The sequence below is a fragment of the Heloderma suspectum genome, chromosome 2, assembly GCF_057233095.1.
Source record: "Heloderma suspectum isolate Gila_16-S chromosome 2, 16-S_ref, whole genome shotgun sequence".
NCBI lineage: Eukaryota > Metazoa > Chordata > Lepidosauria > Squamata > Helodermatidae > Heloderma > Heloderma suspectum.
The window spans coordinates 133,810,179-133,835,705 of record NC_139459.1 but is presented as its reverse complement, the minus strand read 5'-3'; the positions used below and the strand labels follow the sequence as shown (position 1 = coordinate 133,835,705).

General features: G+C 42.9%; 1 protein-coding gene across 1 annotated transcript in view; it reads left to right on the top strand.

The window, feature by feature from the left end:
* TRABD2A (TraB domain containing 2A) overlaps positions 1-25,527 on the top strand; it is an 88,178-nt gene that overhangs the window by 36,476 nt on the left and 26,175 nt on the right. The window contains exon 3 of the mRNA XM_084832171.1: positions 20,610-20,756. Within this exon, the coding sequence (XP_084688297.1) occupies positions 20,610-20,756 (147 nt within the window). The remainder of the gene's footprint in view (positions 1-20,609; positions 20,757-25,527) is intronic.

The following is a 25,527-nucleotide window of genomic DNA, read 5'->3' as shown; positions in this document are numbered from 1 at the left end:
ACTGCTTCCATTTCTTCCCCTTCTATATGCCAGGAAGTGATGGGGCCAGATGCCATGATCTTCGTTTTTTTAATGTGGAGTTTCAAACCAGCTTTTGCACTCTCCTCTTTCACCCTCAACAAGAAGCTCTTGAGATCCTCTTCGCTTTCTGCCATTAGGGTGGTATCGTCTGCATATCGGAGGTTGTTGATAATTCTCCCAGCAATCTTAATTCCGACCTGTGATTCATCCAACCCGGCATTTCTCATGATGTACTCTGCATATAAGTTAAATAAGCAGGGTGACAATATGCAGCCTTGTCGTACTCCTTTCCCAGTTTTGAACCACTCGGTTGTTCCATGCCCGGTTCTTACTGTTGCTTCTTGACCCTCGTACAGGTTTCTCAGGAGACAGGTGAGGTGGTCTGGTACTCCCATCACTTTCAGAATTTGCCACATTTTGTTGTGATCCACACAATCAAAGGCTTTAGTGTAGTCAATGAAGCAGAAATAGATGTTTTTCTGGAATTCTCTTGCTTTCTCCATGATCCAGCGAACGTTGGCAATTTGATCTCTAGTTCCTCTGCCTCTTCGAAACCCCGCTTGTACTTCCGGTAGTTCTCGGTTCGCATAAATCTGTGGGAGGCCCCAAGCATACGCAATGCACCCAAATTGCAAACATGCCTTTTTGTTCTGGTCCTCTGACTCCTCGTGTGTTTCCTGCATGCACTGTGGTTTCAAGTAATTTCCTCCTGTTTCATGGAAGCTCGCTGAAATAGGCAGGTATGTGGACAACATCAGTTCTCTTAAGGCGTTTGTTGTGTATGTGTGAAGAGGGCAGCAGGGCCATGCGTATAAGCCTTGCCCTCAACATCTCCATTGCCACCAGAAGCTTTCACACGTTCTAAGTACATTTGTCTCGACGTGCTTAGAAGTTTCCCCACTGTTGGGAACTCTGGTAATGCAGGGTCCCTGTTTGCAGGGAGGCTTCTAAGCACATTCAGCTGAACGTGTTTAGAATCTCCCTTCAGATCTTCGCACGGATGCATGAAAGGAGTAGAGATAGTGTGTCAACACATGGTGGGAGGACATTGGGGTCCGTAGCCCCATGCCCCCTACGGCTTGTGTTGTTGCAAGTTTGGCTGAACACCTGCACAGGGTTATGGCTTGTTTGTATTTGTATTGTGGGATTTCATATTTTTAGGGCTGTAAGCTCAGCTAAACTGGATTACTTGATTAAAACCAAGTTTAAGTCTGGAAGGGCAAATTCTAACCAAGGTCGCAAATTAAGGCTATATTGGTTCTGGTGTACTGAGTGTAAGAGGGGAATGAAAAAGATGAATTATAATTTCTCTAATGTTTTATCTCCTTCAATATGTAAAAACAAAAAAGGCTCCTCCTTTGGTGAGGTTTTGGTAATATGAAGTTAATTTTAATGAAATGGTTGAAAAGCAGATGATTAGTCAATTCTTTAAAGAATGTTTAGTTGATAGCCTGAATGCCTTTGTGTAAAACAACATGGCAGGAGGTTCTCCTGGATAATTTCTGCAATAATATGTATTAGCGAGTGCACAATGTGGTTAAAATTTTATTTAGGAGAGAGATGTTTCTCTTGTCCCTCCCATTCTTGGCTCTGCAACCCCTTGCTTGCCATCTTGTTCCAGCCTTGCTTGTACAGTTTATAAATGGGGATGAGGCCTGATTGGGGGGCCTAGGGTGTCCCTGGAATAATATTTAAAGTACAACATTCCAATCTACTTAATCACAAAAGAGGCAACTAATTTGCCTGTAAACATCACCTACAAAAACCAGGGTAGGATTCACCCGGAGTGTGTGTGCACAAGGAAGACTAGGATTTCCATGCCTACAGTGACACCTGCAGTATATCATGGAAGCTCTGCTGATCCGTAATCATGATCTGAATGCTTTGTCTGTATTATGAAGTGAAATTACTGACTGGAAAACACCTGTTAGTTACTACACGCTGGGATGAGCTAGTGTAGAAGCCAATCTGTGCAAAACACTGTGTTGGACTACACTAATTTTGAAATCTGAAAGTGAAACCACTGTTCTCTTTGTGGCTTATCTGTGTGACTACAGCTTTACGGTCAGTGCTTTTCCCACCCTTCTTACACTCGAGGAATTTTTTTCCCATTGCTTAGTCTATTGGGAAAGTCCACGCTTCTGCCACCAAACGCTTGCATGTTGCAGAGAATCTGAAATGTGTTCTTAGTTCAGATGGTGGAGTCAATGAGACTTGTTGCCCAGCACAAACTAATTGGGAGTTAGATGCAGAGAAATGGTTGAAGTTGGCTAAAAGATATTAGCTAATGTGTGACCTAACGTCAATGATTCTGGCTAATCTAAACAAATGTGGAATCCCTGTAAGGCTCAGAAGATTGCCTCGCATGGTTTTACAACATTCACTAATCTAATCCATTGGTGATAAGATTAACAGCAAGAGGGCTGAACTGAATAGAAGAGTTTGTTTGAAGAAGTCAGTCCTGTGTATTAGAGGGACACTCATTGTAAACATCGTTCTTTGTAAATGAACTTCTGGTGACATCACGCTTGGGACAACTTTTTGGTGTGATTTTATAGAAGTGTCAGAATAGAGCGAAGTTGTGTTAGAATTGGTATTCTGTGAAGATTTGTCCAGGGAAGAGAAACTGATAGAAATCAAAGATTCAGATTGTACTGCAATTGCTCTTTACCTTATTTTAAACATAATTGTAAGCAGCCTAGGGCCAGTGATGCAGGTATTTGTTGATTTTTCTTGACTGTGGTAAGAGTTCAGGAATGGGTTACAGAACTATACATTTTCTATCACCCTCCCCCCACTGACCCTGTCTTCACCAGTGCAAATTGTGCTCCCAAAGGTTAAGCGTGTTATTTTCATTGACCCGTATAGTTTATCTAAAATAGGCGGGATATATATTTTTTAATAAATCAGTTCTACTTCAGTATATATTTTTTCTGGAAAAGTCACATAGGTAGCACTGTAGGTATGTTTTCACCCATGTGTGCTTAACAGATCATTTCCCCCAAAATCACCAGTAGTGTTGTCATTCCTTTTTTTAAAAAAAAACACCACCACTTAATTCTATACTGAAGATTGATTTTTGTTTAGTTCTCAGGTAAACAGATGTTTGTGAAAGGCCAATTGATGGTTATGGACAATTCCTTGAGAACTTTAGCAGCCTTGTTTTGAAATAAAATCTCAAATGCTTTTGGTTTCCCTTGCTTATTTCCATTATTCAGAAGCATTTATTCATGCAATAGGTTTTTGATTTTGCTGGTTAGTGGTTTGGGTAAGGGTCTCTTTTGTAATCTGCCATTCGAAGTTTCCTTTCCCCTTTTCTTTCAGAGGAAGAAATGGCAGATGTAGGAATCAAACTGTGTTGGAAACTGGAGAAGTGATTGACACTATAAGGAGATTACTAGGAAAAGATGCATGTTTACATCAGCATAAGGCAAGAGAGATGCCTACGCATCAGCTGATTTGCTGGTGAATGCTTTGAAGTGGGCTTGGCGCTAATGTCCTTGAGCTATTTCTTTACTCCATTTTAAATGAGGGTGTGATTAAGTCAAGGTTACTTTTCTTGCAATTACTAATGCTGGATTTATTTGTAGTAATTGTGAGCAGAGCCTCTCCAGACTGAGAGGATGTTAAGTGCCTGCAGGTGCCATGGCTGAGGGCATTCTGACGGCCCCCTCACAATGTCTGCCATTTACCAGGCATAGTAACTTCGTTAGTAGCTGCCCTGGGCACTACTGCTGTGAATCAAAATTGACTCAAGGGCACATTTTAATTTTGTTTTCTACTATTTATGAACATCCCACAAGAAGCCTGACAGGAAAAAGACTGAACATTTATAGGTGAAGTTTCTACTCTGTGGAACTTGGTGGGACCAGCAGCATTTATTTTATGGCGCTTCAACACTTTGAAGTAAGGACATTTTCCTAACAAGGTCAGAGTGACATGCTACAAAGGATCTGGTCTGCCACCAAAAATTCCAGCCCAGCATTGAGCCCCCCTCTGCCATGTCTCTAGGTCAAGTTACCCTAGATGTCCTGACATCATTGCAATGTGCGTTTTCTCCCTCCCTCCAATGGCAGCCAATAATGTGGGACAGAGGCAGCAAAATGCACATCGTAGTGGCCTCAGGCCGTGGGGTGTTGCACTAGATATTATGGAAGGGCGGGGAAAATTTGACATGGGATTGCCATTTTCAGTGCGAGCCCCTTGTTCTTTGTAAAGTACAGTGTTGTCCTAAAAAACAAACAAAGGAGGTGTCTAAAGTTGGGGGAAGCATGGGGGATCTCCATACAAGTTGCCCTAGAAGCTTTTCTGAAGAATGGTATAGAAACCTTTTAAATAAAAAAATAAAATAAATAAATCACTGTTGTACTGCACCAGGTCATGGAAGCTGGCTTCTTTTTCTTCTTGTTTTTAAGATGAACAACTTTATTTATATTCCAGTTTGGGTCCGCCTGAGGCGCTATTTATAGCATTATAAACCTATTCGTACAATAACAAAAACTGCTACTACTTACAGCTAATCAACACATGCAGCGTAATCATATGCTGTTTCGCTCTCTCCCACCCTGTCCTCCCCTAGATGATGCCATTCAGGTTTAGGTGGGAGATTGCATGTTTTTAATGTGCCACTTCCACCTGCCTATGCCTAGAAAGCTAGTAGATCAAGGAGAAGAGTTTGGGGCTAGTGTTTTCCTTCTAGTTTATTGTATGGGGAGCTTTTGTTCCATGGGGGAGCATTCAAATATGCAACCCCCATCCCTGCTGACTGAAGTGGTACAGTTCAGGAAAAACTGTATCATGTGACTTCATCTGCATAGATTTGTCAGTTCTCACCAGTGGGAACAACATAAAACAGGGAATACTATTGCTTCTACTTACATGTGCTAAAGCTCCACAGTCAGTTAGAAAGTTACATATTTTTTTTTTAGCATTCAGATTTGCAAAAAAAATTGTGGGTTCCTGTGAGATGTAGACCATTGAATTATCATTCATGTTGGCTAGGCAGGAAAACAGAGGTGAAAAATACTTAGTAAAATTAAATATTTCTAAATCAGCAGGACCAGATGACACCCCCCCAAGGATTCTAAAGGAACTAGCACAGGATACAGCGGAACCACTAGTCATCCATTTTGAAACCTCATGGAGAACAGGTGAGACACCAGAGGATTGGAGGAAACTTTTAATATTTACAGAATAAAGGCTGAGATTTAGGACATTGTTCAAGTTCAATTTGTATATAGTGAGTTCTCAAGATACTGTCACAACAAGAAACAAAACCCAAGTTGGAGCTATGCAGAAGGCTGTCACTGCTTTGTTTTGTTTTTTTAGGGGACAGGCTGCAATCTGGAATGCAGTTGAGAAGGAACAAAACCTGCCTTTCAGCCCAGGTGCTGGGGTCATTGGGGCAGGTTAGCCCCTTCTTGACTCTCTCCTATGTAAACAGAAGGCTGCCATTTGATCCTGTAGGGAAAGTTACGTGCTGTACTTGGGAACAATTTTGTAGCGGAGGGCACAACCAGCTCATCTCCCCACATGCTGGGTGGCCTGGCCTCCACTCAAAGGGCCCCTATGGGAAATGCAGCACTCTGCATGCAGAGGCACTTTGCAACACTCCTATTGGTCTTTTCATTAAAGGGCCCTCCTTCCATGCATACCACCCATTGTAATTATGACCAGGAAAGCTTGCTTTTATGTTCAACTGGTGTGTTGAACCTCTTTCAGACCAAGGGCTGAATTCACTTTCAGAGACGCTCTTGGGGACCTCATTCCAGTGGTGGGCTGATAGCAAAAGGAGTGGGGCCAAAAATACCATCATATTTTAGCTTAAAGCTCTTACTGCCAGTAACAAATCCTTAGGAGAGGCATTTCAAGCTTTTGGAATGGGGAAAAATCTGCCCCCAAATGGGAAACCACCAAACAATAGGTGGTTGGGGGGGAGGAGCTGGAGCCTTCTAGGGAACCTTGGAAGGCCAGATTTGGATCCTAGGCTTGAGGTTCTGTACCCCAGTTCTAATAGGAGCATTTTGCCTGTTAACACAGGTATCTTCCAGTGGAGATGGGTCAGTAAACAGAGTGAATTTACAAGAAGTTCTGTAGGCAGAACTAATTGTTAACAACCATCGTAGTCCTGTGTGCAGTTCCACCTCTTCTTCCTTGTCATGTATGGTAATGAAATGTGTGATGTCCTCATGTGCTGTGTTTCTCCTCCCTCTGTGGCCACCACTGATGTTGAATAGAGGCAGAGAAGTACACAATGTGAAGGCCACACATCCCACATTTCATTATTCTGTAAACATTACAAAGGAGAGAGGAGATGGAACTAAACAAAGGACCAATGGTTTTGGTGGCAGACTCTAGTTCTTGGTAATGTTTAGTTGACTACCAGTCCCATGATTTCTGGCAGGAAATGATCTTCTGCATGTCGTTTGCAGCCAAAAAGAGTCTTGCCAGGAAGGGAGCCCTCTGCTGCCTTCCCCCAGGTAGAGCTTTTATTTTCTTGTGGAAGGGGGAACCTGGCTGGGAGGAAGAGGAGAACACTGGAGGTGGGGTGCATGCTGCATTTCAAATTGGTCTTGAAGAGGGATGGACCTGACTTAAAATGGGGCCAGCCTATTTATTTTTGGGAAGCGGTTGCATTTTAAATTCACCCTTTCAGAGTTTTACCCCATCCCTAATTTCCAACCAAGTCATTGTGGTATACGGTAGTATGCCACAAACACCCAAAGTTAGCCCTTATCCAGAAACTTTTAGAGATGTAAAATCTGTTCCAGATACAAGGTTCTGGATTATTTGCATTGGGTTTTGGGATTGCATTGAAAGCAACATTCAGGAATTCTCTTCCCAATTACTCAGCAAGCTTTAGACCTGTGCAGGCATTCACCTGCGTGCATGTAGGGGTAAAGTGTAGAGATCTAACTGTGTACTGAGCTCGCAGGGACACTGGGAGCAAGGCTTACATGTGCACCCACATCCCCCTCACATTTTAGCCCTACATGCGAGCAAGTGAACATAGGGCTTTAGAAGCAGAAGCTTTCGAACTTTACAAAACTCTTCTTCTAGAAAGCAATGTTTTTATTAAGAAGTTGCTTCAATAAGAGCTTCTTTTTGCTTAGTGTATGAATAGTTGTAAGGCTAAGATCAGAACACTTAACTTTTTAAATTAAATTTTATTTTCACTGGAACTTTTATAAGCTGATTTGGGGGCCCAATTTTAGGACCAAAAGGAGTGTTAAAATGAAATAAACACAGCAAAACAACCTACCTGTAGCTCTGTGCTTGTATGTATGCTGAAGCTGAGGTGTGTTTTTTGTGCTTAATTTGTGTATTTAGACATATTTTTGGAAAGCAATTTCAAAACAATGCATTATTGGATTACTGCAATGCGTTGTCTGTGGGACTACGTTTTGAAGACTGCTCAGAAACTTCAGTTAGTTCAAAATAAAGCTGCTAGGCTATTAACTATTGATGCTGCCAAACTTTGTAATTGGTTGGCTTGTTGGTCAAACTTTGCCTGTTCATAATGCTCACCGTTTTAATGAGCCTTGACTGATGTTTTTTTAATTTGCTATTAAGTTCAGAATTGATCATGAGCTTCTGAGCATGCACAGTCTGTAAACAGTGCAATTTCTGCACATACAGTGAGTTGGTTGATTTAACCCTTGAATGATCCAGTGCACCTATCACTGCTTCCCTCAGTGTCTTTGCAGCTCTGGCTCCATGAGAAGGAGGAGGACTTTGTAGGTCCACATTCTCTCCTCCATATACCAGCAATCAGAGATGGCAAGTAAACATCACATCACATAGGCAGGCCACATGAAAACAGCTAGTTAGGAAGGGGGTAGATAATGTGGTGATGCATGATGTCATGATGTATTTCCAAGCTACATCTCCCAAGATGCACTTGGATATTGTACATGTGCAGCAGCTCGCTTACGTGGAACAAGAGTTTGTTCTAAGGGAGAACTCTCATTCAAGCTTACCTGTGTGAGTTCATTGTTATCTGAGAAAATAACTAATTCACCTGGGGTATGTTTGGACCATCATTACTACAAACTAATGTGATCATGTGGTGCCAGTGCTTCATCAACTACACTGGCTTCCAGTCTGTTTCCAAGCCCAATATAAAGTGATCGTGTTGACCTTTAAAGCTTTAAATAGATTGGGATCAGAGTATATAAAGGAATGTTTCCTCCTGTATGTACTTGCTCAAACCCTTAGGTCATCTTCAGAAGCCCTCCTCCAGTTCCCCTCACCAAAGAAAGTTAGGCAGGTTTCTACAAGAGAGAGGGTTTCCTCAGTTGTGGCCCCCCCATTTATGGAATACCCTCTCCAAGGAGGTTTGCCTAGTCCCCTGTGTTGTTAAGTTTTCAGTGCCAAGCACTTAAAGATCCCAGGCATTTTACAGTTTAGTTTTTTGTAGATTTTATGGCTGACATATTTTATATTTATCCCTTTGCAGTTTGTTGTTTTGTATCATATTTTATTCTTTTAGCTTTTGTGGATTTGTATTATATTTTATTTTGCTAGTTTTTATACTCCATCTAGAGAACGTTTGTTATTGGGTGGATGTCAAATATAATAAACAAACAGGCCTACTTTCTCAGAAGTACAGACTGAATGCAAGAGAATCTTGCTACCAGCTGGAAATAATTACTATTAAATATAGAACATGACTTTTAAGCACCAAAAACCCATCATGTTTGTTTTGTACCTGATGCTTTTGATGCAGCTTTAGTACAGGGGTTGGTTTGCAAGATTTGTGGTATATTTGTATGACCACTACTTTCTAGGTAAGAGTGGATCCGCATCTTACGCATCAGTCATACTCGATTTGGGCACATGAGTGTTTCCTGCAGGAAATATGTCAAGGGTGAATAACAGTCAAGCAACCTCAAAGAGATCTGGTTCAATCAGGGCTCCCAAGAGCACATACTTACAGTGGGTGTTTAAGAATGTGTGTTTGTCATTTGTGTGGTTATTGTGGGAAACTCCAGATTTATGTGATTACTGTGGGAAACACCCATGTATCTCCAGCAATTGTATTTTCCATGTGAAGTGAGGTGCTGTCCGAGTCCAGTTTTAGACCAGATATGAGAAACTCTTAAGCAACTATTTAACAGGACGTCAGTGGGAAAATAAGATTCAGTAAATATACTGAACATAGAATTAGGATATCACGCACTATAAATGCTGGTGTAAATCTCATACCAATGGTAAACAATTGTTGTATAAAATATGGATCTACTCTGAAGTCTTGCCCAGCCCTTTTTGTGTATTCATGTTGAGGGTGCTTCTCACAGGGTCTCTTGCCATCATGAAGAAAGTTCAGGTTATAGGCTTTGAGAGGGGCTTCAAAAGCAGCTGAGAGGCAGGCATAGCACATCTAAGGAAGCGCGCAGCATCTAAGCGAAGAGTCCCGCTTTTCTTCTCAGCACTCGGCATGAGCCATTATCATGACAAAAGAGGATTATTGACTTTCATAGCCATGCTGCCTTTGATTCAAGGATCGCTTTGATTCAGGCCAGCAGTCTCTGCTTGCAGCACACAGAGCCTGGGTCTCCTGCGTCAGGTGAAGAGGGGGAGTGGAGAAACGGTCAATGGTGCAAGTATCCACAGCGTGAGTGGCTTGAGTGAGTGTGGCAGGTCAAAACTATGCCTGGAGACAATTAAAAACAGCCGACTGGTTCTCCTCAGGCAAAGAAGATGTTCTCCATAAACTATAATTCAAGGAGCTGAATGGTTCTCCAAACCGAGAACAAGGGCACACGCACACAGAAAGAGAGGGAGAAGATGAGGCAAACGGATCGAACAGATGTGGGAGCTTTTGTTGAGAGGCCTCAGAGGCTAGCGGGGTGGCGATAGGCTAATTTGAGGCGCATAATGCCAGGTCCCTTTCATATGTAGAACAGTGCTTTGATCCGGCCTGGATGAAAGTGATGAAAAGTGGAGAGGATGGCTGGGGGTCTTTTGTCTTTGACAAAAAAGGCATCTGCCGGGCTCTAACCCCCACCTCTCCCCAGCCCCTTAGTATAGCAGGCTGCTCCAACAATGCTGGTAAAAGGGACAAGTATCTCCCCCACCACTGCTCCTGCCTTGACAGCTGAAGAAATCTCAGCCAAGAGAATGAGGCCTGAAGCACTATGTTGACTACAAAGCTTAATCAATTTTTTCCACACTACCAAAAATGGGGGCGGGGGGAGAGATTGCGATAGAAATGGAGTGTGTGTATGTGTGTGCGCGTGCATGCTTGCAGGGGACACTCTCCAATAAAGTTGTTACTTTTGTTCTCCAGTACATCCTTTCAGAAGAAGCTTTGATGTTGGTGTGAATGCATTTGCGTGGAGAAGGGGTGTCCTGGGGTGGGTGGTGGGGGATGAGAAATAATTTTGAAAGGGCAACAAACTGGGCCCGACTTTCTGCAAAGCAGTCCAAGGAAGGTTTTTGGAGTAACAAAATATAACACTATGTAAAGGAGGGAAAGTCTGTATTCAGTGCAGTTTGTTAGGGGGCAAAAATTTAAAAAAATCTAACAGTGGGTCATACTCTCTGGTTAGCTTTCCAGCTGACTTCTTCTTTTGCTAACTTCTACTTTTCCATTTGTGAGTAGCATTCTCCCTTAATGGATCCTATAGGTGGAATGTATTTGAAGAGTGGATTTTGAAACATTGAAAATGTCCACTCTGTTTTATCTTTGTGAAATTTCTTGTCTAGGATAATGTGTGTATGTGACATGTTTTCATCAGGAACTAGTACTAGTATGAGGTGTGAAGATGCATCTTTTTAATTTCACCTTTTAAATTATGTGTTTTTAATGTTTCATGGGTTTAAATTTTTTTATTGTGTTAAGATTGTATTGTTTTAAATAGTTAACTGCCCTGATGGCTTTTTAGCAAATAAGGTGGTATATAAATGTTAATAAGAAATAAATAAATAAATACTCTTCAGTGTTTCCCTCTGTCTTGGGACACATTTGCCATTGCACTCCAAGTAAAAACATGGTACCTCCTTACACTGCTCCTCAGAAAGATGCGAGACTTCCTGTTTACCTAGAATAGAATATTACACAGCTACAAAATTGGCTGTAGAGTTCCGTTGCATGGATTTTTCAGTGGTCTACCATTGTATAACACCTGAAAATTCAAATTTGTCATAAAATCAAGATTATTTGTTTTATCAGTCTGAAATCTGGCCTGGAGAATCTACATGGTATAGGATATAATCCTTCAAAATTTCAAAAACATATGATGAATGGTTGAGTTCTAAGAGTTTAAAGGACAGGTTTTGTATTTCAGACTATGTTTATGCCCATCCAAACAATACCTTCATATATATGCCATGCTTGCTAGATTAGATTGCATATTGGAGGGGTGTGTCTTTAGCTAGTCTGCCAAAAATCCATTATGTATACCTGAAGTTATGGGACTTCAAAATCCCCATTTTAAGAAATGGGAAGTCATCTACTGGCAAATATTGTAGCACTTGTCCAAGGGGAGAAGGAAGTGCTGGAAAACGTAGCATTTTTTATTTGACTACATAGGCTTGTCGATCGTTTAGCAAACAAAAAGTGGCCATCATCCACTTGCACAAGCTGGAAAGGGGGTGTCTCTCGGAGAGGGGGAAGAGAGTGATGCTTCTCAGTCTGTAAGATGATTCACATTGATCAAGCCATACCTTCCCTATTCCCTATCTGGAAAATATATAATTTTTTTTTCCTTGTATGGTTTGATTCTTTGACTGTACCCTATTGTGACTTCAAGTGTGGTGTGGTTTAGCTCACTTCTTTGAGTGGTTTTTCCCCCCACATTTGATTTAAAATCTGTGCCATGAATTCACTTGTTTTGCAGCCCATGATAACAGACTATATTTCAGGGTGTATGCATGTAAAATTATTTTTAGGCTGCCTTTAAGGGTGGACTCCTCCCAAAGTGGCATGCAAAATAAAAGAAACAGTACACAACAATAAAATGCAATAAAAAACAGTGATTACAACTAAAACCAAAATTTACAAAGGTCAGTGAAAACAGGTGGGTCTCAGAGCTTTCCTGAAGAACTGCAAAGAAGGGACCTGATGAACCTCCAGTGGAAGCTCATTCCAGAGGTGCAGGGCCACTACCAAGAAGGCCCTCTCCAACCTAACTGCACTTGTCGGTGAGTAAGTGAGAAGGGCCTCAATGGATGACTTCAGAATGCGTGCAGGCTGGGTACAGGTGAAGGCTGTTTAAGCTGCTCTGTCTTGGCTTTAGTGCCCTCCCTACATGCAAGCAATATGGGAAGAAGAACAATGGACTATATGCATAGTACACTTCTTCAACCATTGGAGAAACTATAAAGATAATAAAAATGGGACAGTGTGGGGAGGTTAATAGAAATGGCCAGCCTTGGAGATTTGATTGTAAAAATTACTGAGCTAATATATGTGAAGTGCTTTCCACATGTTAAATCACAGTATAAATGCAAATTATATAGAGTTGCAGTATAGTTACCACCACCTAAAAGGGCTTATGTACCTTAGGGAATTTCCTTTTTAAAAAAATAATCAAGGTAATTCTAGGATTTAAAAAAAAAAGATTGGTTTCAGAGAAGTGTTTAGCTGCTTATAAATTCACTCGTACTAAAAAGCATGGAAATTGTAAGTTAGGACACCTGCCTTAAGTTTCATGCCATGGAAACAATAGACCTTTTCTACAGTCCTGCACATTTTGGGGCTGTTCACACATCACACTATGCCATGTTGGCTTATAGGCTACGCACAGTAGCTTATTTTGCAAATAGCCGCCTCCTACAATCGGCCAAATAAGCTACACAGCATAGGTTTTTTTCCCCCCTCACCCCTCTGTAGTCCTCTCGCCTGGCCAGGCAGGTATCCCAGCTTCCTTTGCAGTTTTTCAAGGTTTGATTTCTCCACCCATGTGCAATGAAATGAGGGGGGGAGGTGGGCTCTAACTCTTTGAAAGTGTGCAGAAATGGAACAAAATTTAATATACAGGTTCCCGTTATGGGGAACCACCACATGCACTACTGGATAAATACAGGACTTTGCATTGTCATGGAAAAGTGAAGATTTATCCACACATTTGGGAACTGTGCCTGGGGGTGGGGGAGGACCTGATTTGAAGTCACAGACACAGCTGAATGTGGCAGGAAAACAAGTTTGCTCAGAGATTGCTCGAGGGGAGCCGAGCGGTGGCAGCGTTTTTGCCCGTTCTTGCAAAGCGGCTCTGTAGGTGATCCCTGTAACTCATGCTGGTGTGGCAGACGACACGCTAACCCACCATAGGTAAAATAACCCTTACTGCAGACTGTGGGTTCCCAGGGTGGTTTATTTCAGGGAAATAACCCACTGTGGGTGGGAAAAAGAGCTTACAGACAAACACGCTAAGCCATCATGGGTTAAATAAATCATTGTGGTCTATTTAACCCGTTGTGGGTTGACATGACATCTGAACCCCGTCTTTGTTTGCTTTCCTCTTCCATGCACTCACACTTTCCCTTGGTTTTTTAGACCAAAACATCTTACTCTGTAGGTTACAGTGAACACTGAGGGCCAAACTAGACATTATGTGGATGAGCATGGACAGGATATTTCCCATTAATAATAGTAGCTACAGGACCCCTGGCTAAGATTGAGATCACGGTGCTTGTGGGGTGAGGGTTAACTCTTCCTCCTATGTCATTTCTCAATGCTGCCCCCCCCCCCTCAAGTTGCTAGTTGCCATATTGGGCAAAACATAAGTTAACCCACGGGACAAATAGTGCCTTTGGAGGGGGGTGTTTTAATTGTGAGAACTGGGTTTGCAGGAGGGAAGGGATAACATTCCCTCTCCTAGTGCCATGGGCCTGGCCCAGTTTGTCCCCCCCACACACACACAGTGGTTGCCACTTACCTTTAAAAAGAAACAACAGCGCTAGACACCTTGGGACATTTGAACACAGATGTCCCAATGCCAAGTCCGTTTTGACCATGAAACTGAAGTTAGTGGTGTGTCAAATGCTTTTAAGTTTTTAATTTTAATTCTAGCAACCCGCCTCTTCCAGAACTTATTTTAAGCTACACCTTAATCTACATAAAATCTGCAAGCTAAGTATTCAAGCATTATGAGCACATCAGACTTGCTGTGATTGTAAATTGTAAAGATTTAATTAAATTCATTTAAAACAGAGCCAACCTGTTGCAAAGGCCAATTATACATGATTCTCAAATTACTGTGGAACAGGAGCATTAAAAAAATAAATAAATCCTGCCCTCTCTACAAAGAGCTCAGGAGTGGTGTACATGGTCCCTCCGCCTGTTACCCTCAGAACAACTCACTAAGATAGGTTAAGGTGAGAGAAAGTGTCACTGAGTAAGTTTTGTGCTGGAGGTGGGCTGAAACAGCCACCCCATTCGCCATTTCAAGGGGCTTACAATGGCAGCAGCGGGGGGGTGTGTGTGTCTTATTTTCTTCACTTTTTAAAAAAGTTGTAGGCTCTTCTGGCAACTTCAGCAGCAGTGGGACTCTGGCTGCCCCTGCCACCATCCTTTACTTCCCAGAATGCCTCGGTGTAAAATGCTAGTGTATTCACACTATTGGTTTTCTGCTGCACAAGTAGTTTTCAAAAATTACTTAAAAAGTAAAGAAGTTTTGTGCTGCTGTCTTCTCTTTGTTTTGGGATTCATTCAAAATTCCCGCTCCAAATCGGGCAAATCTCAAAATGGGGAGAAAGGTGACCACCCCTACCTTATGCCTAAGCAGGAATTTGAACTTTGGACTCCCTGTTCTTAAGTCCACTGCTCTGACCACTTCACTGTATTGGCTCGTGAAAAAACTGAGGTAAAACTGAGGTAAAAGTTTCAAGTGTTGTGTTTTGTTTGAACCAGTTCGGGTCTGAATGGGTTAATGGTAAAAGAAAAATGTGTGGATTTTACTCAAGGCTTGTGCCTGAGGAGGGTTACATTGTGGATGTGGCGTGCCTGCAAATTGGCAGTTACGGGTACCGCTAGGAGGTGAAAATGAAGCCAGGTTTTTTCTATTTATATGGGTAAATAGGATTGAAATTGGTACCATCTGATTGGGGAATAACTGAACATTCTAAAGATGCCCATTGGTCAAATGTTTACACAGAGAGATGGAATGTTGGCCAGCCCAAAGCTGATAGGTTGGAGGGTTCTGACTAGAATAAATATAAGGAGCCATGGAGAGTCTGTGGAGGGGGATTATGCCTGAGGTGATGCCTTCTTGATTGGCTGGGGAGCCTGAATATCAGCTAGGAAGAAGAGCAGCTACAAGACCGGGAGGCTGAGCTGAGAGCATATGAGGCAGAAGCTGAAGAAGGTCTGCAAGAAGGACGATTTCTGGAGCACCCTTTGGAGGAAAGCTGAAGCCTGAGTGGCTGTGGTCTGAAGAGTGAGTAGTGTTGGACCAGACTGAAGACGTCAGGAGAAGCCTGATGAACAGCATTGAAGGTTTCAGGTGGAAATCAAACCCGACCAGAAAGAAGATTGCTATTCAAGCCTTCATCTTAGGCCTGCAATTTAACTGCGGTGGAGCTTGATAGGGGAATTGGCTTAAGTTTGGTTAGGGGTAGGAACTGGGGCTTCTAACACCTGATTGGTGGTAAAAGTAACGGTAAAGATACCCTGTGTAAAAATAGTTTTAAAGTGCCCTATTTCTGGCACCTCTGATCTGTTTTGTCTCATGCCTCATGACCGGCCACCTTAGGGGGAAAAGATTCTGTTAAATAAAAGGGGTGTAGTTTAATGGTGGCAGCGGAAGTGAAGGGAGGGAATACCCAGAGGTGTGAGGGGTGATCCACCACATTTGAGGATAAGACTGGGTTTGCCTTAGTGTACAAGCCCCAACCCCAAGACCAAGTACTCCACAGGCTACTTGAGAAACACAGCCTTAAGGAATACTGGATCATTACAAGGAATAAACATACCATCCTCCCCTGCTACATGAATATTCAGCATGATGTGATTTGTGTGCCCAGGGAAGGGGAAGAGGGCAGAAGAAGGCCAATGGTAATCTCTCTCTCTGGGTGCAGCAATACCCACTGAACACTGAATTGTGTTTACAGTATTATCTATCTCTGAAGTGCCTAAAATCTACTTTAGTTATTATAATAAATCGGTTAGAGGTAAGGCAGTATAGTGGCTGAGCTATGAACCACGCCCCCAGTTCAGATCTCACCTGCTACCTCACAAATTACTATTCCCCGGCCACCATCTGCAATATAGGGATGATATTAACCTACTTTACAGAGTTGGTGTAAAGACTGTCGAGATGATGACTATGAAATACTTTGAAGACTCAAAGTACTATAGAAATTCTAAGTATTACTGTGATTGAAAAGGAAACTCTTTTTTATTGAAGCTAATGTTGAAAAGGAAACTAAGGAATGGAAACTGCCCACTTCAGGTAGTCTTGTATTTTATTCATTCTTTCCTCCCCCACACCTTTGCCACTGAACATATGCTTTTCCACAAAGCAAAACACCTTTTTAAAATTCTCAAGCTCTGGAATTTTCCCTTGTTATGAAAGCTTGGGACTGTCACTTAACTGTGTACTGAAGATAAACTTTTCACAAAGGTCACACTGTTTGAAGCTGCACCTGGTATTGCAATCACCCATGTGATAACATTAGCCAGAAAAACTGTATTGGGAAGCTTTTAGGTTCTGCTTCTGCATAAAGGGCTTCCATTTATAATGGCTATTAGCTTTGAATGATCCATCAGCCATAAAGGTAGCTCTGTTTACAGAATGTAAAAGAATATCAGCTCCTTAACTGCAACCTTATTCACCTCCTTGATAAGCTACAATGTCGATGCCATCATAAGTTGCAGTGACGTCCTGTTATGACTATTTATTAACCGTGGCTTCATCTGCATGGAATTCTATTGCTGTTAACGGTGCAATAGTAGGCATGTTTCCTTGGAAGTAGATCCCATTGTGTTCAGTGGCACTTACTTCCTGGTAAAATGTGCACAGGATTGCACCCTTAGAACGAATACCTTTTTATATGCAAGTTCCAATGCAATGCCTAAGGCAGGGGTCCCCAAAGTAGTACCCATGGGTGCCATGGCGCCTGCTGGGGCATCCAACAGAATCCTCGAAGCTCTCCACTCCCTCTGCCTCTTCAGAAAAAATAAAATAAAAACCTTGTAAAATGTTGGGGTAGGCATCTGTCTTTACCTTTCTAGCCTCTAGCCATTGCTTTGCTAGTTCCCCCTCCTTCCCAGCTTCTGGTCTTGCTATTTCTCTCCCCACCCATCACTTCTTTAGCTCACTTTTGACTAGCCAGGCCCCCACAGCAGCCATTATGTGACTAGCCACATTATCTGCATGAGCCATTTTGTGGTGGTGCTCACAGCAGTTTCTCAAATTCCCAAATGTGCCCACAGGTCCAGAAAGGTTGGGGACCCCTGGCCTAAGGAGAGCCACATAATGCTGCAGAAGAATGAAGAAACGCTGAAGCCCATGGGTATAAGAGAACTGGCTTCTTAGATTTCCTGATGGATTTTGAACATCTGTGTTCTTCCTCATGGGAAACTACGTAATATTTACTTAGTAACAGAACAATCAAAACCAATCTATTGATGTATTTCCATCTCTAGTGAAGCTTCCATATATCACCTTGTCCAACATTGTAAACCATAGGGTTGTGCCAATAGACAAAGGTCCACATTTTTATATTTTATTTTCAAATAAAAAGCAAGGTTGCAACCTTGAGTGGAGCACTGGTGGAGGGGATGCTTAATCACCTCCGCTTGGACCATTTTACAGCTTAAAGTCTGAATGATTTTTGAGGGGGAGGAGTGGGGAGGGGAAAGATTTAGCAGTGACAGCCTGGGAGGTCTGGAGTTGGTGGAGCCAGTTTCTTTCTTTTTCTCATGCGTGGTGTGCACCAACACACATGCACAGTTCTCTTATCTGTATACACACTTTTAGATAACCACTGTAGGCCAAACAAAAGCCCTTCACTGGTACCTCCCCTGCAATTAATGTATTTTTCAAAAGCCGCAATCTGCCACTCCTCTAGCAAATGACACCTACTATAGTCCAGTGTATTTTTGAGTCCAATATATGTTTGTGTGATCTGTAGATCAGGCTGGTGAGGTCCCAGTATTTTTACCAGCTTTTCCTGGTAGGTCAGACTTGCAAGTGGATTTAATCAGAGCTGATGTACAGTGTTCTCCTCTCCTAAGGAAAGTACAACCTGTTTTCAGTCTACTACTATCCTAGCTTAATCATAGTAACATGACATTGAAGGGGAGTGTGTTTGTATGTTTGTGTTGCTTCACACAGCCCCTAATATGGAGTTAGTTTATTATACACTCTGCTCATGCTCAAAGCCTTTCCCCATAAACACTTCCTATATTGGGGGCTATGTGAGATAACAGTGCAAAGTCAATACACCACACAACCCTCCCAGGACGCTAGTGCAGATTGCAGAATTGTACAAATGTATTCCTTAAGAACATTCATGGGTTTTTTTTATCTGTCAAGGAAGAATTAATCTTAAACACTTCAGTTCCCTACACAGCCTTGTAGCTAGATCGCTGGGTGACCTTAGCCCAGTCACTATCTCACAGTTTAACACAAGAGTTTTTGTGAGGAGAAAGGGGGGTTGAGGAAATGACATGTCTGCCACATGGAGCTCCTTGGAGGGAAGAGAGACAAATTTGAATGTAATTCCTTAGAGGGAGGGAACACTGGGGCACAAATTTGAACATAAAAGTCTACTTGGCCAGACCTACATTTTTACACCAACTGGGCCTGTTAGAGGAACCACAGTTCTTGCCAATATCCTGAGAAGAGGGCCCTCGAAGTGAAATAAGTTATAGGGGCCTTCCCTGTACTGAGAAGACTTAGAGCAAGGAAGCCTTGGCATATGCCTCTCATCTGCAGCTCCCCTTTGACCTGCCAGCATAAGAGAAGTCTGAATGAAATGCCAGTTTGGGACTAGTCAGCCTTCCTCAACCTGGTGTCCTCCACCTGTGTTGGACTGCAACTCCCATAATTCCCAGCTGTGCTGGCTGAGAATTATGGGAGCTGCAGTCCACCACAGCTGGAAGTCACCAGATGGGAGAAGGCTGACTACAGACTCAGACATGAGAGAAGCAATGGGATTGGACAACCAAAAGAAAATCATGATTGATTAGTCAATGAATTAGCCTAGGTCTAGGGGTGAACGAAAGTCACCTTTTCTCGCAGCTTTTTCGCGGTGGGGGGGAGCGCTTCGCTGCTCCCCCCGCGAAGTTCAGGCCGGGGGGGGAGGCTTCCCGCCTCGCCCGGCCGAAATTCAGGCCGGGGAGGAGGCTTCCCGCCTCGCCCGGCCGCGAACACGAAAGTAAAAAAAAAAAAAAAAACACGTCCCCTGATAGGCTACGTGACGATTCACGTAGCCTATCACGGCTAGATCTGCAAAGTCAGCCGTGATAGGCTACGTGAATCGTCACGTAGCCTATCATGGGTGACTTTAAAAAAAAAAAAGCGCGTACGCGAATGGCGGCCCCCATAGGGAGCCGCCATTCGCGTTCCTTATTTAGTTGCTGTAGTCTACGTCAATGTTTACGTAGACTACGGCGAAAATAAGGGCAACGCAAATAGCGTTGCCCTTATTTTCGCCGTAGTCTATGTAAACATTGACGTAGACTACAGCGACCAAATAAGGAAGGGGAATGGCGGCTCCCTATGGGGGCCGCCATTATCCGTACACACTTTTTTTTTTTTTTTTAAAGTCACCCGTGATAGGCTACGTGACGATTCACGTAGCCTATCACGGCTGACTTTGCAAATCTTGCTGTGATAGGCTACGTGAATCGTCACGTAGCCTATCAGGGGACTTTTTTTTTTTTCCTTTCATTGCAATGGCGGGGGCGGCAGCCGGTCGAAAGACCGGCTGCCGCTCCCGCCCCGCTCGAACACCGGACAAACCGCCAGCCGGACCCGCCGCCGGGAGGGACATTCAGGGAAGGTAAGTCCCGTCCGGGCGGGGGGCGGGGGGGCGGAGGATTTCTCCCTGAAACTTGTTCGGGGGGCCGAACACGTTGGCGCTCGGCCCCCCGAAGTTTCGGGGAGAAATTCTCCGCCATCCCTACCTAGGTCACACAGGAACCTTTAACTAGTTAATTTAATGTAATTAAATCTTTAATTGCATTTTTTTTTCTTGTGAGAGGCAAATCCTATTTACCTGTAAGGAGGAGCCTCTGCTACCTTCCTCCATCCATACTTCACCCAAGATTGTATCCTGGCTCCTTTTCATTCAAACAAGTAGGAAGCACCGCAAAACTTCTTGCAATACATAGCTTGACTGGTACAGCTATGGTGTCTGTTTTTCTCTCCCACCTCCAAAGAAACCTAGTCACTCTTGGCAGCACACACCGATGAAGGGTTCAAGCGGCATAGTGGTTAAGTCACAGCGCGACCTGTCAGTGTTAAGACAATGTTCTTGAGATATTTGATGATATAAATTCTCTCTTTAGTAAAGGTTTGGGTTGTTAAAGATGCGTGTGGGATGGAGTTAAGATCCTGATTCATATATATTTTTATTAGCTAATGACTTTAAGGACTGATGGGGAACTCTGCCTTTCCTCCCGCCCCGCCTAGGTGATCTTTGCTTTGAATCAGACCCTTTTGCAGCAGGAGAATCTCCGAGCAGGCAGCCTGCAGATCCCTTATACAACAGAGGACCTTATCAAGCATTACAACTGTGGAGACCTCAACTCCATCATCTTCAATCATGACACTTCTCAAGTGAGTCTTGCCCCCTTGCGCTTCACACAGAACTGTCAGTCGGTCTGTCCTGTTAGCCGGCCAGTGTTCCCGAGAGACCAGGCTTTGAAAAGGCATACATTTTTGCTATTTAACATGAGCTTGAATGCTTTTCTGTGGGCACTGCAAGCCACAGTTCTACTTCTAGAACTATTTTTGCTGCTGTTCCGTGCTGGGTTGCTTCTAATTTGTTCGGCAGGTAAGATGGAGAGTTTACAAAGATGAGGGTGTTAAATATTTCATTGTAACATCAGTTACCCCATTAGTCAATGTACTTACAATTAATACTGGCTTTTCAAAAGTGTTTGGAAGGGTAAGGTGAAGCTAGGTGAAGAATGCTATCCTTGCAAGTTCCAAACGGTGGTGTGTGTATGTGAGATAGTGTGAGACAGACAGGTAAAGATAGAGCCCTTCCATCTTCACTGGCTGCAACCACTGTTAGAACTCAGAGATCTGGTCACTGTCATTCATGCTATGGCGTTATCTGGATTGGAATACTGTAACTTGCTGTATGTAGGGTTCCCTTTGAAAATGGTCTCGAAGCTTTAAGTAGTACAGAATGCTGCCACCCATCTGACAGGTGTTGGTCCTTGTGAACATTACATCTGGCCTGAAATTTGCACTGCCTTGCTTCCAAGATCAAAGCCATTTCTGTCCTCTTGAAGCTCTACATAGCCTGGGATCTGAATATCTCAGGAAGCACCTTCTCCTGTTGTGAACCCCCAGGGATTTAAGAATGGCCAACAAGGTTCTGCTCCAGGTGCCATCTTTTTTTGAGAACTGAGCTTGTTTTTACAAACAACACTTTTTTTTTTTTAGGGTGTGTGTGTGTTGTGGCTTCAGAGATGTGGAATGCTTTCCCCCAAGAGGTTCACTTAGGTGCCTATTTAGTCTCTTTTTAGAGACACAGAGTCTTTCTACACAAGACTGTTACCGTGTGTTTGTGACTGCTCACTCACGATAGTCTGAGGGTCCTTTACATGACAGTGTCATCTTCCGTGGCCTCTCCTGTGCTTTGCAACCATTATAGCAGGTTTTTCCTAACAAGGAAGGTCTGGTATTATTTAGAAATGGTGGAATGAGAGTCTTGTGTAATTGCGCAATTCTGCTATATCTAGTGGCTAGTTCAGCACTATCTAGTGGCTATATAATGAAACATATAGAAAGGCAAAGAAAGACCCCCCCCCCCAGAAAAAAGCATGTGTAAAGGAGCCAGTCTTAATCCCACAAAGAATCTGGACACAGAAGCCTCGGTAAAAGTGTGGGATAAAAGCCTTATGTACAAATGCCCATATATACGTTCTCTGAAAATATGCTTTGTGATTGTTGTGTACCCTGAATTTGTGTTAAAGTGTTTTAACAACATGTGGTAAAATGGTAAAACGTTATAACAAAGTGTTACTGTGTGTTTTTATTTTGCAAAGCATGAGTGCCCTATGTCTGAAAGCATTCAAGAAGTTGCTGATGATGCTGCCTGCCAGCTGGTGGATTCTTAGATCAAATCTTTGAGCTGAGACTAGCCATGGTTTATATCAGGGGTACATAACCCCTTTCAGCCTGAGGGCCGAATTCCATTTCGGTGGATGAGGCTGAAGACAAGAGGGGGCTGGGCCAAAATTCGCAAAATACCACATCTTAGCTGAAAGCTCTTCCTGCCAATAACTTAAGTCTTAGGTGAGGCATTTCAGCCTTTTAGAAGGGGGGAAATTACATAAAAGCCAGGAAACCACCCAGTGATTGGTGGTTTGGGGGAGGGGAGAAGGGGGCTTGGCCATAAGGGGAACCCCGGAGGGCTAGATTGGGACCCAGGTGGGCTGAATTTGGTTCCCAGGCTTCAGGTTCTTCACCCCTGGTTTATATCTTAATATTTGTCAGGCTGGGCAGAGGGGATTTGAACTGGTGACATTAAAGGTAGGAGGCAGGGGTTTAGCCTGAGCACCAGTCCCCAGTTCAGGCCAAAGGGAGGAACAGCAGGGAGACCAGCTGCACCAGTCAAGGAAGCGTTCTTGCACCAAGAATGGGGCAGCTGATACTCAACTCCTGTATAAAGGCTTTCCAGCTGCCCTTCTTCACTACTCTGAGCAAAGAAGGAACCTGTTCTTACTGTCTGTTGCCTTGCCTTCATCTTGTTTCTTCTCTGTCACCCTTGACTGCATGGGAGCCACGTCTGATAATGTTGCTTTCTCTGAGTTCTGTTAAATTAAAATATTATTTTATATATTTTACTTGTAAATGGCAATGGACTAGGAAGTTTGAACCTGCAGCATTAAAATCCACCCAGTTGATCACATTCAGAACTTTTGTACATAAAAAAAATTAACTTCTGTCGTCCCCCCCCCCTTTGACCTTGAGTTAGTCGTAGTAGCCACTAAAGGTTTCTGAAACCAATTGTCCCCCAGGGATAATATACAGTAAAGAACAGTTGGGTGCTGGTGAAATGATGGATGGGATAAAGTTGAGTTCTGATTTATACCTTGATAAGCTGCCTCTGCCTGCTGCTGGTGAGTGATGCAGTCCACAGTAATATTTAACTGCCTCTACTGTATGTCTTGGTATAAATGAATGCAAGACTTGTGTTCCTGTTCCAAGTAGCCCTGAGGACAGCTGACACCAGCATGTGAATGCTGAAGGTGGTCAGATACATGCACAAAGTGAAGGTATTAAATGTTATTCCCTGCTGCATGGATTGTGGAGGGAGGGGTAGCAAGCAATGAATGTATAAATCTCCTCTTAGAAGTCTTCTTTCTTACACCAAAGCTTTGCACTCTTTCTTTTCTTTTTTCTTTCTTTCTCTTTTTCCCACTTGCTTTCTCCCACCGCCCATGTTCTTCCTCTTCTTTTCTTTAACTATATCATATCATACTATTTCTGCCAGTCCTTCCTTGCTTAGTGAAAACACAAGGAACAGACCTAGCAATCTATGGAGAAATGCAGTGATTAGCAGAGCTGCCTGTCAGTTTCAAGGAAAACAAATTCTGTAATACAGTGATATAGTGTTATGTGTGACTGTTATAATACAGAAATTACTGAGTGTGTTGCAACTACCTTCCACTGCAACTTAGGGACATAGGAAACTGCCTTGCACAGAGTCAAACTAGTCCATTTTGGCTAGTGTCCACACTGACTGGCAGCAGCTCTTCAGGATTTCAGGCAGGATTTTTCTCAGCCCTACATGGAGATAAGAACATGAGAAGAGTCTGCTGGATTAGACCAAGGGTCCATCTCGTCCAGCGTTCTGATCACACAGTGGCCAACCAGCTGCCCATGGGAAACCCACCAGCAGAGCATGAGCGCAACAGCACCCTCCCCGCCTATGTTCCCCAGCAATGGTTTATTTACTTTAATACTGCCTCTGATATTGGAGGTAGCATAGAGGCATCAGGACTAGTAGGCATTGATAGCCTTCTCCTCCATGAATTTGTCTAACCCTCTTTTAAGCCATCCAAATTGGTGGCCATCATTACGTCCTGTGGTAGAGAATTCCATAGTATGTGCTGTGTCATGCTGGTGACTGAAACTGGGACTTTCTGCATGCAAAGCATGTGCTCCATCACTGAGCTACAGCCCTTCCCTGAGCGAGCGAGCGAGCAAGAGAGGACACCAGTGCTATATCTTTGACTCACTTAGATCATGGTCTTAAGGCAGCATTTCCCTCTAAAGCATACAGCCAGTGCCTACTCCCATGTGCATCTCCCCATCCCCTCAAGTCATCTAGGTAATTTAGAGAGTTGCTTCTTCTAGAGATGTGAAAGTCTGGAAACCCCCCAGAAAAATTAGGAATTTTTCCTTTTCCCTCCCAAAGACTGTCCCCCCCCCAAAAATTGGAAAATTGTACAGCTTTGGATTATGAAATATTTTCTTTTAGAATTTAAGACAAAGTATTTATATATTATCCAGCCTTTACTCCCCCAAAAAATGCTTTCTAAAAACTATGTAATAAGAACACTTTTATAGAAAGACTAGTGATGTAAAATGTCTGGAAATAATGAAGCCATGGGGGAAATGTTTTTAATCCTCTCTGTAAAGATTCTCACCATAGTTAGTTTTTTCATTCCTTATTAAAATTATTGATTTAAAGTATATTTTACTGATAGACATTTATGTTCAGTTTCCTAACATGTGAGTAGAGTCACAATTGTGCGTTCTTGACAGATAAATGTGTGTTCTTGGCAGCTTGGGTTTTGTTCTATAGAATCCTGTGTTTCTGATCCTGTAGCAGTCATTTAATGTAATTCTGATCTATTCAGATAGTAATCACAGATTTACTAACTGAGTTTACTTTTAAAAGTGATAAAATATGATAATTTTATGAACAAACTAAGTGATACATAAAATAACTTTAGGAACAGAAAGGCTGCTGTTTGGACTACAGTGCCCAGCATTCCTGACCATTGGCCATGCTGCCTGAGGCTGATGGGAGCTGAAGCCCAAAATATCTGGAGGGCACCAGGCTGGGGAAGGCTTAAAGCAACAAAATGACTTTAGATCTGTAAAGTGCACTAAAAAAATAAGTATTGCTTATTTTTCCATTTTTCCGAAATTTCCAATTTAAAAAAAATGGGAAAAAACTGTTTTTTTTCCATGACCTCAAAATTTCTGGAAATTTTACATCTCTAGCTGCTCCCTGTCCCTTCTTTTTGTGAAGACGGAGCTGTTGGGGCAGTAAGTAGAGCCTTCTCTGTAGTGGCACCTATGCACTAGAACATGTTCTTCAGGGAAGTTCGCCATGCTTAAGGGGCTAAATGTGCGCTCA